At 40.2% G+C, this 21,964-nt stretch overlaps 1 protein-coding gene across 15 annotated transcripts in view; it reads right to left on the bottom strand.

Annotated features, from left to right (window-relative positions):
• The window catches only part of Tfdp2 (transcription factor Dp-2), a 125,249-nt gene that overhangs the window by 81,122 nt on the left and 22,163 nt on the right, over window positions 1-21,964 (bottom strand). For 9 of the 15 annotated variants that reach the window (XM_060385474.1, XM_060385476.1, XM_060385480.1 and 6 more), the window contains exons 3-4: window positions 19,063-19,165; window positions 13,196-13,262 (exon numbers count right to left, since the gene is read on the bottom strand). The exons of 3 other annotated variants lie outside the window; for them this stretch is intronic. In XM_060385474.1, coding sequence (XP_060241457.1) covers window positions 13,196-13,262; window positions 19,063-19,077 — 82 coding nt within the window. In that variant the 5' untranslated portion in view covers window positions 19,078-19,165. The remainder of the gene's footprint in view (window positions 1-13,195; window positions 13,263-19,062; window positions 19,166-21,964) is intronic. 3 more of the 15 variants (XM_060385479.1, XM_060385482.1, XM_060385489.1) reach the window with 1 other exon arrangement.

A 21,964-nucleotide genomic window follows, 5' to 3' on the forward strand; every position in this document is an offset into this window, starting at 1 on the left:
GTTGTCCCCAAAATGTCATGTTAATGTCAGCATTAACATATAAAACAAATTCCAAACTTTAAAAGTTCTAGCCTCTAAAATCTCAAACACTTTAAAAGATCTAAGTCTCTCTCAAAGTTCAAAGCCTCTTCAAAATATCCAAAGGCTCTCTAAAATATCCCAGTTTTTTTTATAAAATATTCAAAGCCTCTCTAAAATTCCAAAAGTATCTTCAAAAGTTTTAAAGTCTCTCAACTGTGGGCTCCTGAAAAATCAAAAGTATCATTATTTTCTTATTTCAAGACAGAAGGACCAGTGCAGAGTTATAATCAAATCAAAGCAAAACCAAAGTTCATAAAGAGTTCACTGCTTGCCATCTCGGATCCACTCATGATCCTCTGGACCCCAAGGGGCTTGGCAAATTCACTTTTCTGCCTCTTGCCATTCACAGCACACAAAGCTTATCTTCTCGGCTCAAGCGGCTCCACTCTATGAGTGCTGCTGTCCTTGATGGTGGCACTATGGTGCCACTGGCTTCTCCAAACTGTTGAAGTATCTGCAACTGGGCTGAGCCTCTCCTAGGCTCTCTGCAGGGACACCCTGCCACAAGGCACCATGATTCCCCCATGCCTTCAAAACCAGTACTTCCCAAATGGCTCTTACACTACCAGTATGGATGCCAGCGTGAGATGCAGTCTTGGCCCCATCTAGACCACAGGCTCTGGGTGCTGAATCTTAGAAAATATTCCCAGATTGATGATCCTCAATAATGCTGATCTCTTCTTAATCATAACTAATTTCTCAGCTACAGGTAACTTCAGGATCAAAAGCCAAGGTTTCACTGGTTAATCACAGTTGATTTCTTCAGCCCCAGTTGACCAAAACTATGGATTCTTAATTTAAAATGTCAAATAATTGGGGCAAGGTGGCTCATGCCTTTAATCCTAGTACTCACAGAAGCACAGGCAGGCAGATCTCTGTAAGTTTGAGGACATCCTCAAAGTAAGTCCAGGACAGCCAAGGCTACACAGAGAAACCCTGTCTTAAAAAAATAAATAAATAAAATGAAAGTCCAATGGCCCCAGAAATCTTCCCTCTGAAATGTCACAAACGAGGCTTCTATCATCTGCACTGTTCTAAGCATTCTTATCTTTCAAGCTCCCACAAAACAGCCTAGTGAGTTCTGAGCACTCAGTGGCTTTTACAGTCTAGAGTTCAAATGCTACCACAACCCTCCCCAAAACCCAATGGTCAGGTCTGTCACAGCAATACCATATAATCTGGTACAAATTTCTGTCTCAGTAAGGGTTACAATTACTATGATAAAGCACCGTGACCAAAAGCAACTCAGGAGCAAAGTTTATTTATTTCAGTTTACAATTCCACGTAACAACACATCATTGAAGGAAGTCAGGCAGGGACTCGAAGCAGGAACCTGGAGGCAGGAGCAGATGCAGAGAACATGGAGAAGTGCTGCTTACTGGCTTGCTCAGGCTGTTTTCTTGTAGACTCCAGGACCACCTGCCCTCCACATGGATCACTAGTTAAGAAAATGCCCTACAGACTTGCCTACAGGTCATTATTATGGAGGTGTTTTCTCAATCAAGATTCCTTCTTCTCAGATATGTCTCTAACCTGTGTCAAGCTGACATAAACTAGCCAGCACAGAAGCTCTAACAAGACTAAAGTTTAGTTGTGAAAAATAACAGAAACAGGTAAAGTCTGTGTGTGTGTGTGTGTGTGTGTGAGAGAGAGAGAGAGAGAGAGAGAGAGTGTATATTGGGATGACTTTCTTTCAAATTCTGTGAAGGTATGTCTCTGAATTTTATTTTCATTGTCTTTTTTTTTTTTTTTTTTTTTTAGGCAGGATTTCTCTGTGTAGCCTGGGCTGTTCTAGACTTGCTTTGTAGACCAGGCTGGCCTTGAACTCACAGAGCTCCAACTGCCTCTGCCACCCAGAGTGCTGGGATTACAGGCATGTGCCACCATGCCCAGCTATGTGGCTGTATTTTCAATTGTTAATTCTGTACTGGCCGAGAGCTAAGTGCTGGCAGGATTTGGCACTGCCATTTCTATGGCCCATGACTGGCTTTGTATTTGTAAAGATTTTTCCACACCTGCTCAGATACTTGAAGCTAAGACAGACCTCTATGCCTAGAGCAATCTAAGAGATGTGTCAGGTGCTGACTGGTTATAATAAAGAGCTGCCGGCCAGTATCTGGGGCAGGAAGTAAAAGAGCAGAACTTCTAGACAGGCAGAGGGACAGAGGGAGAGAAAAGCTGACAAGGAAGAATTGAGGAGGACTTGAAAGGGTCCAAACTCGGACCAGAGTATAGAGAGGGTGATAAAGAACTACCTATGTCGCTGGGAAACAGGCCAGGAAGTCAGGTTAAGTTAGAAGTAGCTGGGAAACTGCCCCAGTGAAAGGCTGGATGGACGCTTTAAACTGTCTCTGAGCCTTATTTATACGGCAGGCAGGTCTGCAAAAGTCCTGTAGAGAGTGTGTGTATGTGGCAGGCGTAGCAAGAAAAGTAATGTTAAGAGGCGGAGGGAGACGGCTCAGTTAGTAAAGTGTTTGCCTCATAAGCAAAAGGACCTGAATTCCATCTTCAGAACCCACTAAAAAAGAAAAGGATCATCATCATGTGTTTATAATCCCTGAGGTCCACTGCCCTACCATACTAGCCTACACCGGTTGAGTATGAGACCACTTCAAAAAGAGATGGGCTGCACTTGAGAAAAGACACGTAAGGTTGATTTTTGGCCTCTATGTGTACACACACACACTAATGTGCACACAATTCCTTCCATCATATGTGTCCGTGTGCACTCATGCACACACTGTGATGGGTAATCAGTATTTGCCAACTTGGTAGGATCTAGAACCACCTACAAGACAAGCCTCCAGGCATGAGAGATTACCTAAATTAGGTGAAGGAAGGAAGGTACCATTTCATGCTGAGGTCTTGTACTGGGGGAAAAAAAAAAGGAAAAAGCAGGCTGAGCATCCATCTCTCTATCCCTGACTATGGATGCAATGTGACTAGATGCTTCAAGCTCCTGGCGCTATAACTTCCTTTCATGGAGGGTAAATCAATACAACCTTTTCTTCGTTAAGTTTATTTTGCCAGAATTTTTTTTTTTAATCACAGCAATGGAGGAAGTAACTAACACAAACATGCAGACACAACACAAAAAAGAATGGTACCAAAAAGGCATAGCATTCAAAGAGAATAAAGACTAGATGAAAAGAGGCCTGGAGGACAAAAAGTAGTTCACTGTGAAAGAGGAGATGTGTCTAAACTAAGACCAGAGAATTAAACTGGAACTGATATCAGCAAGAATATGTATGTTTTTGTCTTGCTCTTTGAGACATGGTCTCCTTCTGTAGTCCTGGCTGTGCTGGGACATACTATGTAGACCAGGCTGGCCTGGAACTGAGGGAGATTCACTTACTTCTGCCTCCCAAGTGCTGGGATTAAAGGAGTGAGCAACCATGTTCAGTTACAGAGTCTTTTAAACTACAGTTTGAACTTTATCTTGAGGGCAATACAGAATTATTAAAGTTTATAGAAAAAATGCAGAATGACCTTCTCAGAATTGTGTCTGAAAAAAAAGTATATAGTTATAACACCCAAATGAAATAAAAGTAAAATAAAACTTGAGGCAAGAGGGAAAAGGTTATTCAGAGGTGAAGACCATTTGTTGCTTCTGCAGAAGACTCGAGGCTCCATGCCCAGCACCCACATGGTATTTGCAACTCCAGTTCTAGGAGATCTGATGCCCTCTTCTGGTATCTTCTAGCACCAGGCACTCACATCGGGAACAACATACATGTAGGCAAACACTCATATTTTTTAAAAAGCACTGAAGCTGGGCACAGTGGCACATGCCTGTAATCCCAGCACTTGGAGAGACAGAGGCAGGCAGATCTCTGTGAGTCCGAGGTCAACTTGGTCTACAAAAGTGAGTCCAGAACAGCCAAGGCTACATAGAGAAACCATGTCTCAAAAACAAAAACAAAATCTTGAATGAAGTCAAGAGCAAGAAAAGCAGCCTGCTAATAAAGTATGGCACCTCAACAAACAAGGACAATAATAATTCACAAAGACGCCACTTATTAACAACAGCTAGCTTACTTAGGACTGAGATCTTGGTTTCCATTAACATCCTACCATTCCAGTGGAAGAAATCAGACCTGGAAGGGTATCATCTGAGGACGGAGCAGGGAACAGACAAGGGAAGTAAGTATCTTACAAGTATCAAAGAGTAAGGATGTAGTTAGGTGTGGCAGCATATGCTTATCCCAGCACGTGGAAGGCAGAGGCAGGATGATCTCTGTAAGGCCAGCCTGATCTACATAGCCAAGTTCCAAGGCTGCCTGGACTACATGGAGAGACCTTGTCTTAAAATAACAAAACAAAAAAAGAGGTGCTGAAAACAACAAACACAAAGCATCATGATTAGGATATGTCAAAGCAACCAAGAAAAAGTGTTCCGCAACAGTCAAATCTGCAGCCACCTATACAGCAAAATAAAAGTTAAATGAGATTATAATCAATACTAATCAAAACTATAACTATTCATGAGTTTATACTAATACAAGAAAATGTCTGAATGAGCAAGAGACATGGTACTGATCCTCAACTGTGGATTCCATGTACCTTATTTCCAAAGGCTATGATATAGAAGAGAGACAGTGAAGACTAACCTCACAATGAAAAAACCTGACAAATACTATTTCAACCAGGTAATCAAAGTTCACACTGTGATAAATCACAGTGACAGTATGTACCTTTGACATGTTGTAATTAACTGATACTTGATCCCTGTGGGTTTTTTTTTTTTAAAACACAAATACTATGAGGAAATTAGAAAAATCCTAATGGAGGGATATTCTGCAAGATTTCTGACCAAGTATCTCAGAATTTAAAACTGTCACAGCAACAAGGAGACTGTATAACCATAAAATGATGAGACAGATTCTTTCTTAGAACAAAAACATGACTGAATTTAAAAAAAAAAAATTATTGATTCTTTGTGAATGTCACATCATGCACCCCAATCCCACTCATCTCCCAGTCCCTTGATACCCACCCTCAACTATCGCAACCTCCCCAACAAAAGAAGACAAATTCTCCCTGTTGAAGCTGCAGGGTATCACAGTACACCCTTCTGCCCAAACAGTTTTACTTGCAAATGTTTATCACCATGAGTCATTGATCTGGTCTGCTACACTATCAATACAAGGACTCCTCTCAAGGATGTCCTGTTGTTGTTATTCTGTGTCACGGAGATCCTGCATCTTTGGTTCTGCAGGACAGGACCCTTCATGCACAATCCAGCAATCACAGATGGGGTAGTTAGAATAGGCCAACTCAAAGCCCTGGATCTAGACCTGGGTGGTAGCCGAGTTGTTCAGCCTGCCATTTCTTCCATGCCCTCGCCCACCAGGCCAGCTCTCCTGACTTGCCCCTCTTTCATGCCCTCCGGGGCCAGCTCTCCCTTGTTGCCCAGTCAAGGAGTCCTCCTGTGTTGCCCATCTCTTCACAGTACTCAAGGCATTAACATGGACCCAGGCGGCAGCCCAGACCAGGGCGTCTACTGAATGTTAGTGGTAACATGGGCCCCAGACAGCAACACAGACCCTGCTGCTGCAGGGCCACAAACCCACATCCATATGGTCTCAAGGGGTGGAGCAGGCTCCTCACATCATGCTGTTCCTCACCACCCTCACACTGCCAGTTCCACCTCTCTTCAGCATGCACAAACCACCCTGCTTCTCTTTCTCTCCCATCTCACCACCACATATGTGTTCATCATAGTGGCGCCCACTTCTGGGCCTCTAGGGTGTTGGGACTGAACTTTTAGTATGTTGGAGTGATGATTCTGTGCACTGTGTAAAGACTGACCTTGTATTATTCAAACGCTGACTTCTGTACCAGCAGAGATCTGACTACAGGACTTTGGTGTTGTTATTCTCTGGCTGCATCATATTTTGTAAACATACACTTTCCTCACCTTCTGACTGGTTAAATAAAGAACTAAACGGCCAATAGCTGAGGCAAGAGAGGGAGACAGGACTTCAGGCAGAGAGAGACTCTAGGAAGGAATCTGAGGCTTGGTAGTCGCCAGCTAGACACAGAGGAGAAGCAGGAGCAGGACTAGAGACTAAGATGGACAGGTAACAAGACATATGGCAGGACAGAGTATAGCTGGGTTAAAATGGCTGAGGAATCTGCCCAGCTATAGTGCCATAAGCTTATAATAAACATAAAAGCTCTTTGTGTCCTTATCCCATCTGCTGGTGATCTCAAAGAAACTCTGGTTACATTTAATGTTTCTGAATTTTTATTGAACTGAGACTGTATAGACCAGGGCTTTTGAAGTTACTCATGGTTTTAATGTGAGATCTTGGAGATGGATGAGGAAGAAAGGTTGTGGTTTAATGGTGATGTCGTTTGTGTGGCAAGGTGACAAATGGCAAACTGCTGGATAGTTTTATGTCAACTTGACACATGCTAAATTTGTCTGAGAGAAGAGAACATCAATTCAGAAAATGCCTCCATAAGATCAGGCGGCTGGCAAGCTTCGAGGGTTTTTCTTAATTAGTCATGGATATGGAAGGGCCAACACCACTGTTAATCAATCATGTCATCCTGGGCTGGTAGTCCTGGATTCTATAACATAGTAGGCTGAGCAAGCCGGTAAGCGGCTCCCCTCCATGGTCCCTGCATAAGCGACTGCCTTTAGGTTCCTGCCCTGACTTCCATCAATGGTGGACAGTGAAATGGATATGTAAGCCAAATAAATTCTTTCCTACCCAAGTTGCTTTGGTCATGGTGTTTCATCATAGCAATGGTAATCCTAGCTAAGATAATATTTTTTTACTTTATGTAAAGAATGTTTTAATAAAAAAAATTTAGATATGCATGTTTTGTCTCCATGTGAATGGCGCATGGTCCCCATACAAGTCAGCAGAAGACACTGGATTCTGTGGAACTGGAGTTACGGATGGTTATAAGATGCCATGTGGTGCTGGGAGCTGCATCTGGATACTGTGCAAGAGCAGCAAGTGCTCTTAACCTCTGAGCCATCTGAATGACTCCTATACTATTTTTTTAAAGCATTTTTTGTGTGTGTATGATGTGTGGCTGAGGGCATATGCATACTACAGTGAGTGTGCGGAGGTGAAAGAATAAAAGCGCAACTGTGCAGTAATTTCTCCTTCCACCTTTACATGGGTTCTGAGCATTAAACTCAGGCCAGGCAGCTTGGAGGCATATACTCTTGAGCCATCCTGCCAGCCCCTCATACCATTTTAATAACCTGTAAACCTAAAACTAGTCTAAAATTAAGAATAGATATAGATATAGATATAGATATGCTGTTAACTAGGCCAAACGCTATTTTAAAAAAACAAAAGCCATGTATAGTTTGCTCATACCTCTAACCCCATGCTCTAGAGGTTAAATCAAGAAGAGCACAGTTCAAGCCAGTCTGGGTTACACAGAGAGACTCTACCTGTTTCTTTCCTTCTTTCTTTTTTGTTTTCTTGAGACACGGTTTCTGTGTCCTGGAACTCGCTCTGTAGACCAGGCTGGCCTTGAACTAAGTAACTAAGATCAGCCTACCTCTGACTCACAGGTGCTAGGATTAAAGGTACGCACCTCCACCACCCAGTGAAACTCTTTTCTCAAAAAAACAAAATAAAAGAAGCAAAAGACGGTGGCTCAAACCTAAAATCCCAGCAAAGAGTAGGCAATGGCAGGAAGATCGCTGCAAGCCTAGGGCCATTCGGGTTTACAGGGCAAGGGCCAGGCCAGCCAGGACTTCAAAGAATGACCATTAAAAAGAAAAAAAAAAACATAAAAAGGAATAGAAGCAGTTAAAAGGGGGATATCAACAAGATGGGGTATCAACAAGATGGCTTGGCCAGGCAACATGCTGCCAAACCTGACATCCTGAGTTCAACCCAGGACCCACTGGTAGAAGAAGAGAACTGACTCTCTTCTGACCTCTACAAATATGCTAAGGCACAAACACATCCAGGAACATACACTAAATAAATAAACTTTAAATACATAAAAATAAAATTTAAAAGATAAAATTCCTATACACAAAAGTAAAAAAACTATTTTTTCAAATATTTTTCTGTAGTCATTTTATATGGTGATAATTATATTACATATGTTCCTAGTATTTTCAAGTATGAGAAACATTGTGACAATTAGAAAAAAAACCTACAGAATCACATGGTAAGTCAATATTTACTGATGACAAAAACATGGTTGTTTTAAACAGGGTTCTCTAGAGGAACAGAATCACAGAATGGATATATGTGTACGTATGAATGTATGTACATACGTATGTATATATGTATATATATGTTTATATACCCACACAAGAATATATTAAGAAGGTTTAAAATAGTAACAACAGCTAACTCATACTGAGAAGCTGAGAAACCGGTAGGTACTTAGTGTCCTTGAGGGCACAAAGCCCTTTTGCTCAAAAATAAGCACTAGGGAAACCAGGAATGTTAAACACAGGATTGTCTCTTCAATGGAAGAGATGTACCGAACATGTTCTCCGCCCAGAAGGCTGGCAATGGATGTGGTTAACAGCCTGGTGACCTCTAAACTGTCTCATGATTGAGGCCACATCTGGTTTCCCCAGACTTTTTAAAGGTTTTATTTATTTTATGTATATGAGTGCTCTATCGGCATGTGAACCTGCATGCCAGAAGAGGGCATCAGATTCCAGTATGGATGGCTGTGAGCCACCATGTGGTTCCTGGGAATTGAGCTCAGGACCTCCTGAGGAGCACACAGTGCTCTTATCTGCTGCTGAGCCATCTCTCTAGCCCTCCCCAGACTCTTACAAACAGAAACAGAGGTAGTTAATAGCCTAGGTGACCTCCAAGCTACCTGTATGACTGAGACCACACCAGACCCTTTCCCCGTGCCCTTAAGAGAACACATGTAGTCTAGCAACAGAACCATCTTATGAAAGAGGTAACGTGTACTTTCAAAAGAAACCTCAATGTAACTATGTCTTAAACTTTATTGTGCACATGAGACTGTGTCTACCAGGAAACCTTTTTTCAAACTGAACTGTAATTAAATATGACTAATATAAATTGCCCAATGTCAGACTAGAAATTTGAACCAACACCAGCTACTGAGTCGTGCTGAACAAGATTTCCTTGGATCATTACTCTGTGGCCATGGTGTCTGCAGAGATCCCTCACACATGAGGCTGAATGCCTCAACATCATGGAACCTAGAAATTCTTCAGCAAGTGTTTGTTTGTTTGTTTGAAAGTTATAGAGATCAACAGGGTCACAATTGATCAAGCAGGTAAATTCACCATGTTTTACTGCTTTTAGCTAAAATAAAAACAGCCATCTATATACTTTGCAAGGTTCTAAGTTTCCATATAAAATATGTTGTCCCTGACTATAGACATGTCTGGTAAAAAATGGGGATAGAAAATGGGAGAGACGCAATAAGAAATTCTTCAACTTCTGTGCATAAAATGCCCATCTTTGACTGACTCCCAAACCATACATAATGAGGCAGACTCCAAGTGGCCCAAATAAAATTAAAATATTTCCTAAATGAAATGAAGCTAAACGCAACCTGTAACGTCATCACTTAGAAAGCATAAGCAGAAAAAGCATCAGTTCAAAGCCAGTACAGGTGACTGTGATGGTTATTAGATGACTAAGTTCTAATCTGGATATTTTTGGTAGAAGGCCATACCTTTAGTCCAGATCTTCTGAGCTGGAAAGACTCACTTCTGAGTCTTTCAGAAGGCCATACCTTCTGCTGGAGATGTGTGAAGGAGATGTAAGAAGGAAACCTCAGCTCCTTACCTGCTTGCTCTGGCCATCACTAGCAAGTCCATTCCTTTACTGGCATTAGAGCCTACTTTTTTGGGAGGACCAGCTGAGATATCTAGCCTTGCGACCTGAACAACTACTAGATTCATTCAAGCAGAAGTCTGGAGAATGTGTGTGGGAATGGATTTTAAGGGTTTAGGATAAAGGACCAGGCCAACTTTATTTTTATGGGCCCTCTGAGTAGAAATTCTAAGTACAGAAACTTGGACAACTAAAAAAAGATATCAAAAATTTGGATGAATGGTTTGTCAAAAGGTGGCCTACTGAAAAGGAATTGAAGATGCCTGATATCCATAAATTGATGAAGGGATTTTTTTTTTTGTTTGTTGGTTGATTTTTTTGTTTGTTTTTTGAAACATGGTTTCTCTGTGTAACAGAGTCCTTTTGGCTGCTCTGGATTCACTTTGTAGACCCGGCTGGCTTTGAACTCACAGACATCCACCTGCCTCTGTCTCTTTAGTGCTGGGATTAAAGGCGTGCACCTTCGAAGGGATTTTTTTTTCCACGTGGGAGGTTTATTAGGGGAAAAGGGGGTTACAGAGAGAGGGAGAGAGAAAGGCAGAGTCAGAGAGCAGAAGAGGAAGAAGAGAGAGAGGGAGGGGAGGGCTCCAGTTCTCTTATAGGGTGATCCAGGGCATGCGCAGATAATTCCAGGTGGTCAGGGTATCTTCGAAGGGATTTTTAAGGCTCCAGAAATTGCGATGCTAGAATGGGTTCCACGCATAAAACCTAATCCTCGACTGGCTCAGTGGCAAACGCCTGTAATCCTAGCACTCAGGGAGGCAGAAGCAGGTGGATCTCTTTAAATTTGAGGCCCACCCCTAGTCTACAAAGCAAGTCCAGGATAGATAAGGCTACACAGAGAAACCCTGTCTCTAAAAACTAAAACCAAACAAACAAAAACCTAATCCTCCACAATGGGAAGGCCCAGAAGACATGCTCTTCACTAACCCTCTAAGATGCAAAAGTTGAGAGAGTCACCAACACACTTGAAGAGCTTTGTTCCCTTTTCCTAACCTTTTGGGTTGGAGACACTTTTGCTTGGTTGGATGAATTAAACATAGTGGGTTTAATTGAGCTGGGGCCCACTTAAAATTAAAGCTAGCAGGGACCAGGTGGCAGCGCTGAATCACCAAAGGCAAGGTGATGGTAGTTATTGTAGTAGGCAGGGCAGACAAAGCAGTGTCCATATGGCCTAACCATTGTGGTGAGCACAGGCACAGTGAATTTTATAGTGGCATGACTCGTGTGGCCCTCTAGGACTGGCTAATCAGTCATGGTGTTTCCAGGCATGAAATAGATTAAGAAGTATACTGAATTTTTGTTTGATCTGTGTAAATGGAAAATTTTCAGACACATAAATGAAAGGTTACACTAGATCACGGCAAAAGGGAATCTTGGCCCATGAACCTAATTTCCAGACTTGAGTCAATTTGCAGATCCAGAACCCTCTGAATGAAGAATGACCAGGTTCTCCTGAGGAAGGACTTTGATAAAATACCTAAAAGTTTTACTGTTAGCCTTTCTCCAGTCCTTCTCTCGGAGGGACCTATGGCCTTTTAGAAGAGTGACTGTACACTGATGGGACGGAAAACAGTCAGGCTTTCCATGGTCTATTGGATACTGGTTCTGAATTGATGCTGATTCCAGGAGATCCCAAGAAGCATTATGGCCCTCTAGTTAAAGTAGGGGTTTATGGAGGTCAGGTGATTAATGAAATTCCAGCTGAAGTATGACTCACAGTAGATCCCTGAACTCATCCTGTGGTTACTTCTCCAGTTCCAGAATTACTGTGATAGATAAACTTAGAGAATCCTAGCTATTACAGTGATGTAGTAAATTTCAAACTAGACCGGACTATATAGCAAGATCCAACTCAAAGGGGAAAAAAAAACATACACACACCAAAAAATGAAATGAAGATTTGAGTTGTGGCTGGTCAAAAGGCTCAGCAGGTTAAAGTGCTTGTCTTCAAGCCTGAGCACTACCTTGGACTAATGAGATCGTGGACTTTAGAACTCCAACCACCACTTTACTAAGTGAGCATAATTCCTAACTAAGTTCCTATACCCACAGATAAGAATAGCTCTCACTTCTCATCAAAGAAGCGTCTCTTTGCAGCACACAGAGTCCGTTACAGAAAACCACAACTGGTCAAAGAGCAGAAAACGACTAACTGTAGGGTGCCCAGCCTCAGTAGATACACGTTCAGCACAATTCCTACAAGGCTCAGGACATCACGGAAAAGGGGACAAAAACATTACACGAGTCAGAGTGCCAGGAGTCTGCTCTAAGAGTGTGTCTCCTCGCCGGGCAGTGGCGGCGCATGCCTTTGATCCAGCAATCGGGAAGGAGAGGCAGGCAGATCTCTGTGAGTTTGAGGCCAGCCTGGTCTACAAAGCAAGTCCAGGACAGCCAAGGCTACACAGAGAAACCCTGTCTCAAACAAACAAACAAACAAACAAACAAACAAACTATATACACACACATATATATAACATTTTTCTACTGCATTTTCTTACAAGTTAAAGAACTTGAAAGTAGAAAACTGGAAAAAAGTTTTTAATTTTTAAATGTTTTATTAGCATGTTAACTATACATAATAATGGACTTCATTATGACAGTCTGTACAAATATATAATGTATTTCAATCACATCTGTCTCCGTGTTACCCTCATTTATCCCCCTCCTACCTGCCACTAATCTTCCCTTCCCAGCTAGCCTTCTTTCTACTTTCATGTTTTTATTTCATTTTGTTTGGGTTTTGATGATCCAATAGCTTGCACTAAGGTCTTTCAGGAGCATAGGCACCTTACCAGTCGTTACACCACTGAAGAAAACATCCTTGCTTCCTGTATCAGCCAATACCTACATACAATGAGAAGAGGGGGCCCACTGAGCCCCTTCACTCCCACCTAGCTTTGTTTTGCTTTTGAGGCAAAGACCCACCCTATAGTCCAGGCTAGCCTGAAAGTCAACAGAAAGTCCACACTGGTTCCAAACTCACAGCAAACCCCCTGACTCAGCTCCCTAAGCATTAGAACTATGTGCTACCATACACCAAAAAAGTAGATTTAACAGTGTTACTTGGACTAAGATCATCGGTTAAGAGGCTTTGAGACTTTTATATGGAAGGAGATGGAGAAAAACTGTACACAAGGACTTCAAACTCATAGAGATAATTGACATCCATATGACTCATTTGGTATGTGCAACTACTGTACAGAAAGGAATTCATATAACTGTATTTTTATAGAAGAACTGTAACAAAATTAAAGCCAGGAACTTTTTTATTCAATAATCCTTACCTTTTGTTGGACTGAAATTCTGATCTGTAAAGCCCCTCAGTTCTGCATTTGTGGATGTCAAACCAACCTGAATAAAAAAAATTAATACTCAAATCTGAAGTATTATAGAATTATTTAATAATACTATTTTATACCTTCCACAAGATGTCTGTGTCAAGTATTATATAGTCTTAGGAAATGAATTAATTATATCATCCATAGGAATATGTTATTAAAAAGAAAATGTTGCTATATTGCTTGAAATTGAAAAACTAAGAATTTTAGATTAAATATTAATGGAATGTTAGTTATGAGTTAAATCAAAATCCAAAAATTTTCTAAATATTTTGAAGGCAAGTAATAAGGCAGCTGCCAACAGATAAATCCCAATTCCTGCCCCAGGGCCAGGGACTTGGCTTAGCAACAGAACACTTGCCTAGCATGTGCTATGCCCTGATTTGATCTCTAGCACTATAAAAATAATAGTATAAAATTATATCCTCATTGCTGTCCTTAATTTCTAATGTTCATAATCACTTCCATAATGTTTTTCAGAACTACCACGTAAGTACCATGAATGCCCTATATACGACAGCAGCCTTAAGTCCATTTCTATGGGTCTACACTGGCTTACAAAGCCCACTGCTGTGTGTGCAGGTTAAGCCATTCAAATTACAGATTTGCACACCAGAATGTGCTGCCAGTACTCAGCAATTCCGGTCGTTATAAGACCCCAGTGAGATAAGGAACGCAAAGCATGCAGCACAGCGGATGGCACACTCTCTGCAATCTGTCAATATTCATTACAGTCATAATGAGTATCAGCAACCGCTATGGCAAGTCTGTCCATAATCTGACTTCAGGTGGTTTACTTCAATTAATAGAATATCTACAGGGCTACCCGGTATCATAGATGAAAATGTCAGTATCATAAGAAATATCTGTTTTTCATTTTAGATACTGGGCCTGATATACCCCACGCTGGCCTCAAGCTATCTAACTGAGGATTCATCTTCTGACCCTCCTTTCCTTCCCCTATCTCAAGAGTGGCAGAATTACAGAAATGTATGACCACAACTCAATTTTCATCAAAATTTCAATAATCTGTCTCAGAGCCTAGGGCTTCATTTTGAAAACATGGCCCAGGGGTCATCACGATGGCTCAGTAGGAAAACTGCTTGCTGAGCAAACCTGAAGATCTGAGTTCAAACTCAAACTCACATAAAGGCCAAAAGGAGAATCAGTTCCACAAAGTCATCGTCTGACCTCCAGAAGTGCACTGTGGCATTCAGGTCGTCCCCCACATCAATATACACAAAATAATTTTTTAAGATTAAAAAACTTAGCTCAGGCAGGCACAGTGGTGCACACCTGTAATCCCAGCGCTTGGGGAAGCAAAAGCAGGCAGATCTCTGTGAGTTCAAGGCCAGCCTGTCCTACAAAGCAAGTCCAGGACAACCAAGGATACACAGAAAAACTCTGTCTTAAAAAACCAAACCAAACCAAAAATGAATGAATGAATGAATGAACGAACAAACAAGCAAATTTAGTTCAATCTCTAAGTTCAAAGCCAGCCTGGTCTACAGAGCTAGTTCCAGGACAGCCAGGGCTACACAGAGAAACAACAAAACAAAAAGCTCATTATTACTATATATTATAGTTTTTACACACTACAGAGTTATTGCAACATTACAAGCTTGCAATATTCTGCAAGCTTTCAACATTATAAATTTGTAGTTTGAGACCTCAAACCAAATCAAAAAAACATCTTTTCAAAGATATCTTTAAAACAGTTTTGCTGGAATAGAACTCATTACATGGCCTCAAATTATTGATCCTTATCTTGATTTTTGATACACGTCTAAATCATTAAAAATAATTTTTTATGTGCATTGGTGTTTGTCCACATGTATGTTTGTATGAGGGCATCGGATTCCCTGGAACTGGAGTTACAGACATTGTGAATTACCATGTGGCTGCCAGGAATTGGACCTGGGTCCTCTGAAAGAGCAACCACTGAGCCATCTCTCCAGTCCACATCTACTACATCATTGTCCTCCTCATCATCATCATCATCATCATCATCATCATCATAGCTCTGACTGTCCTGGTGCTCTGCAGACCAGAGCTGGCCTCAAACTCACAGAGATCTACCTGCCTCTGCCTCCAAAGTGCTAGGATTAAGGGTGTCTGCTACCACACCCAGCAACTGAAAAGAATTTTAAAGAACACAAAGCTTTGAAAGTTTGTGGACTTGACTTAATATTTTTTTATTATTTTTACATGTATTTTGGGTATTTTGCCTACAGGTTTATCTATGAACCCTGTGTGCCTGGTACCTACTGAGGCAGAAGAGAGTATCAGATCCTTTGAAACTGTTTTTACAAAAGAGTTTACAGTTGTAAGCTGCCTTGTGGGTGCTGGGTATCAAACCCAAGACTTCTAGAAGAGCAGTCAGTTCTCTTAATTGCTGAGCCACTTTTCAGGCCCCACACTATTTAATGTTTTACATTACATACATTTCTTCCATTAAGCACTCACTTGGTCCTTTATAATTTAAGTTTAAGAGCTAATGGTTTCATTATTCAATAGTTAAATTCCTTTACTAAGTGCAGTTTCCTTTTACCAAAATATCTCTCTCTCATTCTCTCTCTCCCCCCCTCTCTCTGTCTCTGTCTCTCTCTCTGTCTCTCTGTCTCTCTCTCTCAGACACAGGGTTTCTCTGGGTAGCCTTGGCTATCCTGGAACTCACTCTGTAGGCCAGGCTATCCTTGAACCCAGAGATCCACCTGCCTCTGCCCCACTGAGTGTTGGGATTAAAGGCATTCGCCAACGCCCAGCTTAAAATATTTCTATATATATAATTTAACACAGCCAAGTAATTCTGATACAATAGATAAACAGCACCCACAATCAAATTTTATGACAGAAATGGACACTGAGATAGCTAGAAACTAGCTTCTCAATACTATTTAATGGTATAGATACTTTGCACTGAGATTTAAGTTTAGTTAGTCTTTAAAAAAAAAAAATTCTAAAAATAGCCACATCATGGCTCTCCCGGATTGCTCACAAATATAATGCTAAACATTTAAGCAACTGAAATCGGTTACTAAGGAGCCCACCCAACACTGTAAGGGCTTCTGCTATAAGGAGAAGTCAAAACTGTAGTCTGACCTACTTTGAAAAAAAAAAGCAAATATGACAAAGACTTCTTTTAAATATATTCACCCATGATTATCATAGGACCATTTAATACACACAGTAACTTCAGGAGAGTTGTTTTACATTGTTCTTATTTTATAAAAATAACAGTTAAAAAAAAAACCTCAACAAAAACCACATGTTCACAGTGGAGCTGTCAGTTACTGGGTTACTGTTAGGTTTAAACAGCTGCTCTTCATCCAGTTTCTGCATCATAAGCAGCAAACAAATCCACACTTACACACCCATGCTTTAATTATACAGTTAAACTGAAAGGCCAACTGTGTCTCAACATGACAGCCTAATTTTAACCTTTTGGTTTGTTTGTTGTTTTTGTTTTGTTTTCGAGACAGTGTTTCTCTGTGTAGTCCTGGCTGTCTTGGAACTTACTCTGTAGACCAGGCAACCTCAAACTCACAGAACTCCACCTGCCTCTGCCTACCGGGTGCTGGCACTGATTAAAAGCATGCACAACCACCACCTGGCCTGATTTTAATCTTAGAAAGAAGGTATTTTAATGTAAAGTTCTTAAAAATACTACCAAATCACATTTAAAAATTAAAGTACATATTAAATTCTGCTTTTAGACTTTGTAGTTTAAATACTCAACGTACATTACTTAAAAGTAAAAAAGTTGGCTAGGGAAGGCATTTTAAAATGTTCTTTCCCACGCTGGAAAGATGGCTCAGTGGTTTAGGGTGTGTATATGCAGTACCCATGTCAGGCAGCTCACAATCATCGGTAGCGTTTGGGAGGCAGAGAAGCATTAATGCAAACCTGGGCTACGTAAGACCTTGTTTCAAATTTACAAATATGGCCACAGAGATGGTTCAATGGGTCAACACACCTCACACAGGCCTGGTGACCTGAGTTCAATCCTGGCATCCACAATGGAAGGAGAGAACCAATTCCTCAAAAAGCTTTCCTCCAACTTGCACAAGTACCCTCTGATTGTGTGGGAACCTACACACACACACACACACACACACACACACACACACACTACACTTAACACAGATCTACCCATACAAACAAGTAACACAGATATACCCTTACACAAATAAATAAAAGTTTAACTATTGTAAAGGAATAAAGAAAAACATTTAAGAATCTGAAAAACATAATGAGTAATATTAGGAAACTGGTATCTTATCACTGGATAATAAGCATTATTTGATGAGATGCAGAGAAAATATGTCAGTACCTTATCTCATCCCCTTTGCAAAAGGGTCCATCCCATAACCTGTGTAATTCTGGTAAGAAACATTATTAGAAGAGGCTCCTGCTCTAGGCCTCACACTTTTGGTATCCCATTTCCTTCCACACACTGTCTAGATCTGTGGAATTTGAAATTGATTAGCAAAAGCTAAAAAAGTTCCTTATTTTCTTATAAAGGGGCACTACAGGACTCAAGTAAGCCATTATGCTACCATGTATACAGCTAAAAGATGGGAGGTGGCATTCAGTATAAAGTACTATCCTTTAATCCTCTAAACCTAGAGGTATTTAAAGCCAGAGAACTCTTGACTTTTCAGTTACATGAATCAATACATTTAATCTTTGCCTTAAATTGTGCTTTGCTGTGATGACTGGCGGTTTTGTTTGATTGGAGACAGGGTCTTGCTATATTGCCTAGTCTAGCCTCAAACTCATCCTCCAGCCTCAGTCCCCTGAGTAGTTGGGATTATAGCCATACACTTCCATAACTGGCTCTTTAACATTTTGGTTTTTTTGTTCTTTAACATTTTTAATAGGATTTTCAAAAGTATAATATAAAAGACAAAGGAAACTGTACACATACACACACAAACAGAAATGTTCTCTGTCTTCATACAGGAAATGCTTTCTCAAAGTCTGCAATTAGAGGTGACAACAAAAGAATGTCCCACTGCTTCTTTCCCCTCCTGCATCTCTCTCTCTCTCTGAATAGACTAGCCCCTTACCACTCAGGTAAGAGACAGAGAGAAAATGGCTATGGCCCTAAGATATCTTCAGTAGGTAAGAGGAAGAAGTGAAGCAGATGAGGAACATCCAGAAAGAAGTGAGCCATGAAAACAAATTCTGTTCCAGTTCCTGACAGATGCCAGGTTGTGGGGGCCTGATCTTCCTGGGGGCTACTAAATTCCTACTTGTAAATTCCTAAGATATCCCTTCATCTTTACAACAGAGACAGAAAGAAATGACAATTCAAAAATGGGGGAGGAAGTTACATAAGTTTTCCAACACACTTAAAGTTTAGATAGTCTTCAGGGAAAACCTCACAGAATGTGGCAACCTGTTTCCAAATAACATCAGAGCACACATAATTTCCTGAGCAAACACCAAGAAAAAAATTAAGCCAAATAAAGCAGAGATGTATTCAGTAAGGCCAAGTACCTCAATAGCAACCAAAACAAATTTGTAACAATCCCCAGAAAAGGAGCCAAGTTGGAAAATTTCTAGAGATAGCAATTTGCAGCTGTTGAAAAAGAACAGCTTGGCACCAATGTATAAGAATCTCATAATAGCCATGAAAATACTGTATTCAATAGTATTAAGTTTATCTCATACACTACACAATCAAAAACAATTACAAATCCAGGTAACATTTTGAACTTTGTTAACCAGAGGAGTGAGGAAATCTTTATAGCAAACATCATAGGCTCACGTTAAAAAGTTATTTTTTGAAAATTACAAATACTTACACTTTTTGCCGTCATGTCAAACTCTATTATTTAATATTCTGTAAAGCCATTTAAAAACATACAAAAATAAAAAACTTCGTCTTCAACAGTTCTTTAAAATATCCTGTTAAAGGGAAAAAGAGGGAATAGTAATGTAATAATAGGCAATATTTATGTCACATTTACTGAGACATGTACTCGCAAGTGGACTGTCTAAATTAATCCTTAGAACAGCACTACAAAAATATGTATCTCCATTCCAGATAAAAACTGGGGTTCAAAGCAGCTAACAATTTCACAAGTCAGCTCTGCTCTCAAGGGGTATAGCAGAGTTATATAATGTTGCTTTAGATAATGCACTGAAAGAAACATCAGGGCTTCCTGGAGAAAAGGCTGATTCCAAGCTAAGACAGGAAAGGTACAAGCTAAACTTAGCATATTTTATTGTTCCAAAGGACAAAATATTCAAACACTGACAGACACATGTCAATCGTACACTAGCACCAACTTAAGGAGCTTACAGCTGCACACTGAAGCAACTGAAGACCAAAATGCCCTGAAGATAGTAATAAGATTATAAACCCATTCATGAAAATAATTAAGAGATAATAGAGGGAAATAAAATAGAAAGCATCACTAGAATGTCAACTAGTAAATACAAAGAATTCTGCCATCTGGTGAAACCTTCGCCATACAACCATCATAATACGCCAGTGAGGGAAGAATCATCAACAAAAGTTAACACTAGTCACTAGAAATGTGCAGCAAGATATTACTACTATAACATTGAAATATCTACTTACAGAATATTTAATTCAAATTTTCCAGTAAAAAAAAAACTTTCCACTACTACTTTAGTGATGAAAGTTACCAAATGGCCAACAATAATTACCCAAGTCATCATGTGTCCCAAGTGTATCATTTCTGAGACACTACTGTCCAACATGCAAAACTTAACCACAAAAAAAAATTAAGAAATACATAGTGAGAGATGTTCTTCAAAATAACGGCCTAAACTCATTAGTGTCAAAAAAAAAAAAAAAAAAAGGTACAGCAACCAGGTCCAAATTTCACTGGAGAATATTATTTCTGGAGAATAGTCTATAAGCTATAGAATCTTTCTATATGTGAAATATCCTGTGGCGCGCGCGTGTGTGTGTTTGTGTGTGTGTTTTCTCAAGACAGGGTTTCTCTGTGTAGCCTTGGCTGTCCTGGACTTGCTCTGTAGACCAGGCTGGCTTGGAATTCACAGAAATCTGCCTGCCTCTGCCTCCCTGAGTACTGGGATCACAGGCATGCACCACCCCCCACCCCCAGCTGAAATATCCCTTCTCATAGAAAAACAAAACACTAAAATATTTAGCAGGCGAGGGGCATGATAATGAGAAGTAACTTTTAAGAAATATACAAAAGAAATGAAATTAATAAAATATTTATAATTGGTGAATCTGAGAAAAGGCATTCAGGAGTTTCTTTGTCCTACTTCTGTAATATTTCTCATTTTTTTTGTATTTGATTTTTTGAGAGAGTCTCATACGAATCTTCTTTTAAAATTACTCTGACAGCTACAGTAGCTCATGCCTATAATAGCACCACTTAGGAGCTGAGGCAAGAGAGATTACAAGTGTGATATTAGTGTAACTAATAGAGTGAGACCCAGGCCAGCCTAAACTATACATTGAAATTCTGCCAATGGATGGATGGATGGATGGATGGATGGATGGTTGGATTGTCTTGAAACAAAAGTATATTAAAATTTCAAAGCACTAGGATTAAAAGAAAAGCACTCAAAACACACACACACACACACACACACACACACACACACACACACGGACGTAAAAGTAGAAAGATCAATAATTAAAGGCCAGCCTTGGATGACAGCAAGTTCCAGAGTAGCCTGAGCTACATGAGATCCTGTACCAGAGAGATGGCTGAGAGGGTATATGTACTTGTTGGACGACCCTGGAACCAAAGTAACGACAGAAGGAGATTGACTCCACAAAGTTGTACCTTCCTATGACCGCTGTGCCATGTGCACCCATACACATCACATACACTAATAATAAAAAAATTTTCAGTTTTCCCACACCCATGCACATACAGCCAGCTACACATGAATCGGACTCAATGGGATATGAGAAATTTATAAGTAGAAAAGGACACCTGAATGCTAAAAAATACATTGTACACATGTATGAAATTCTCAAAGAACAAATAAAAATACTTTAAATATTTAAAAGGTAAATAACATCATAAACATACACAATAGAAAATAAAAATTAGATTATTTTATGACCTACTAAAATAAAATTATGACAGAAAATATTAAAAGTCTTTTCCATAAAAAACATGCTTTGAATTCATTAAGTTTTATGAGCTTTCTATGTATAGATCCAGGGAAGATATTTTTCCCTATTATTTTTCTCTTCCTTAAAAAGTTGAAGGTGGCAATGTGTTCACTAAAATGCTCCCTTCTCCTTTCTCACAGATGGTCTTCTGCCTCACATTATGACTTAACACTAGCCAACAAGACATAAGCAAATACTAATGAAGGGAGCTGGCAGATTTGGCTACAGGGCTCCCTTTTTCTCCACCTCACTGAGCCCACAGCATGGGTGTAATGGCTACAGCTGCTTGTCTCTATGCATCTGCTTCATTTCTGTACTCAGTATTTAATACGGTATCATATTTCCTCAAAACTAGGCTACTGAATGGAACTGTGGTATTCAAGCAAATAAAAAGAAACTAACAAAAGGCTGGAGATGAAGTTCAATAACCACAGTGCTTACCAGGATCCTGGGTTAAATCCCCAGTATCACATGGAGAGAGGGACAGTTAAAATATTAGTAAGTTAACAGAATCTAACTATTTCAGAACACTACAGTAAGAGGCTACCAATATAAATATTGTTTGGCCACAT

This window comes from Meriones unguiculatus, chromosome 6, assembly GCF_030254825.1.
Source record: "Meriones unguiculatus strain TT.TT164.6M chromosome 6, Bangor_MerUng_6.1, whole genome shotgun sequence".
NCBI lineage: Eukaryota > Metazoa > Chordata > Mammalia > Rodentia > Muridae > Meriones > Meriones unguiculatus.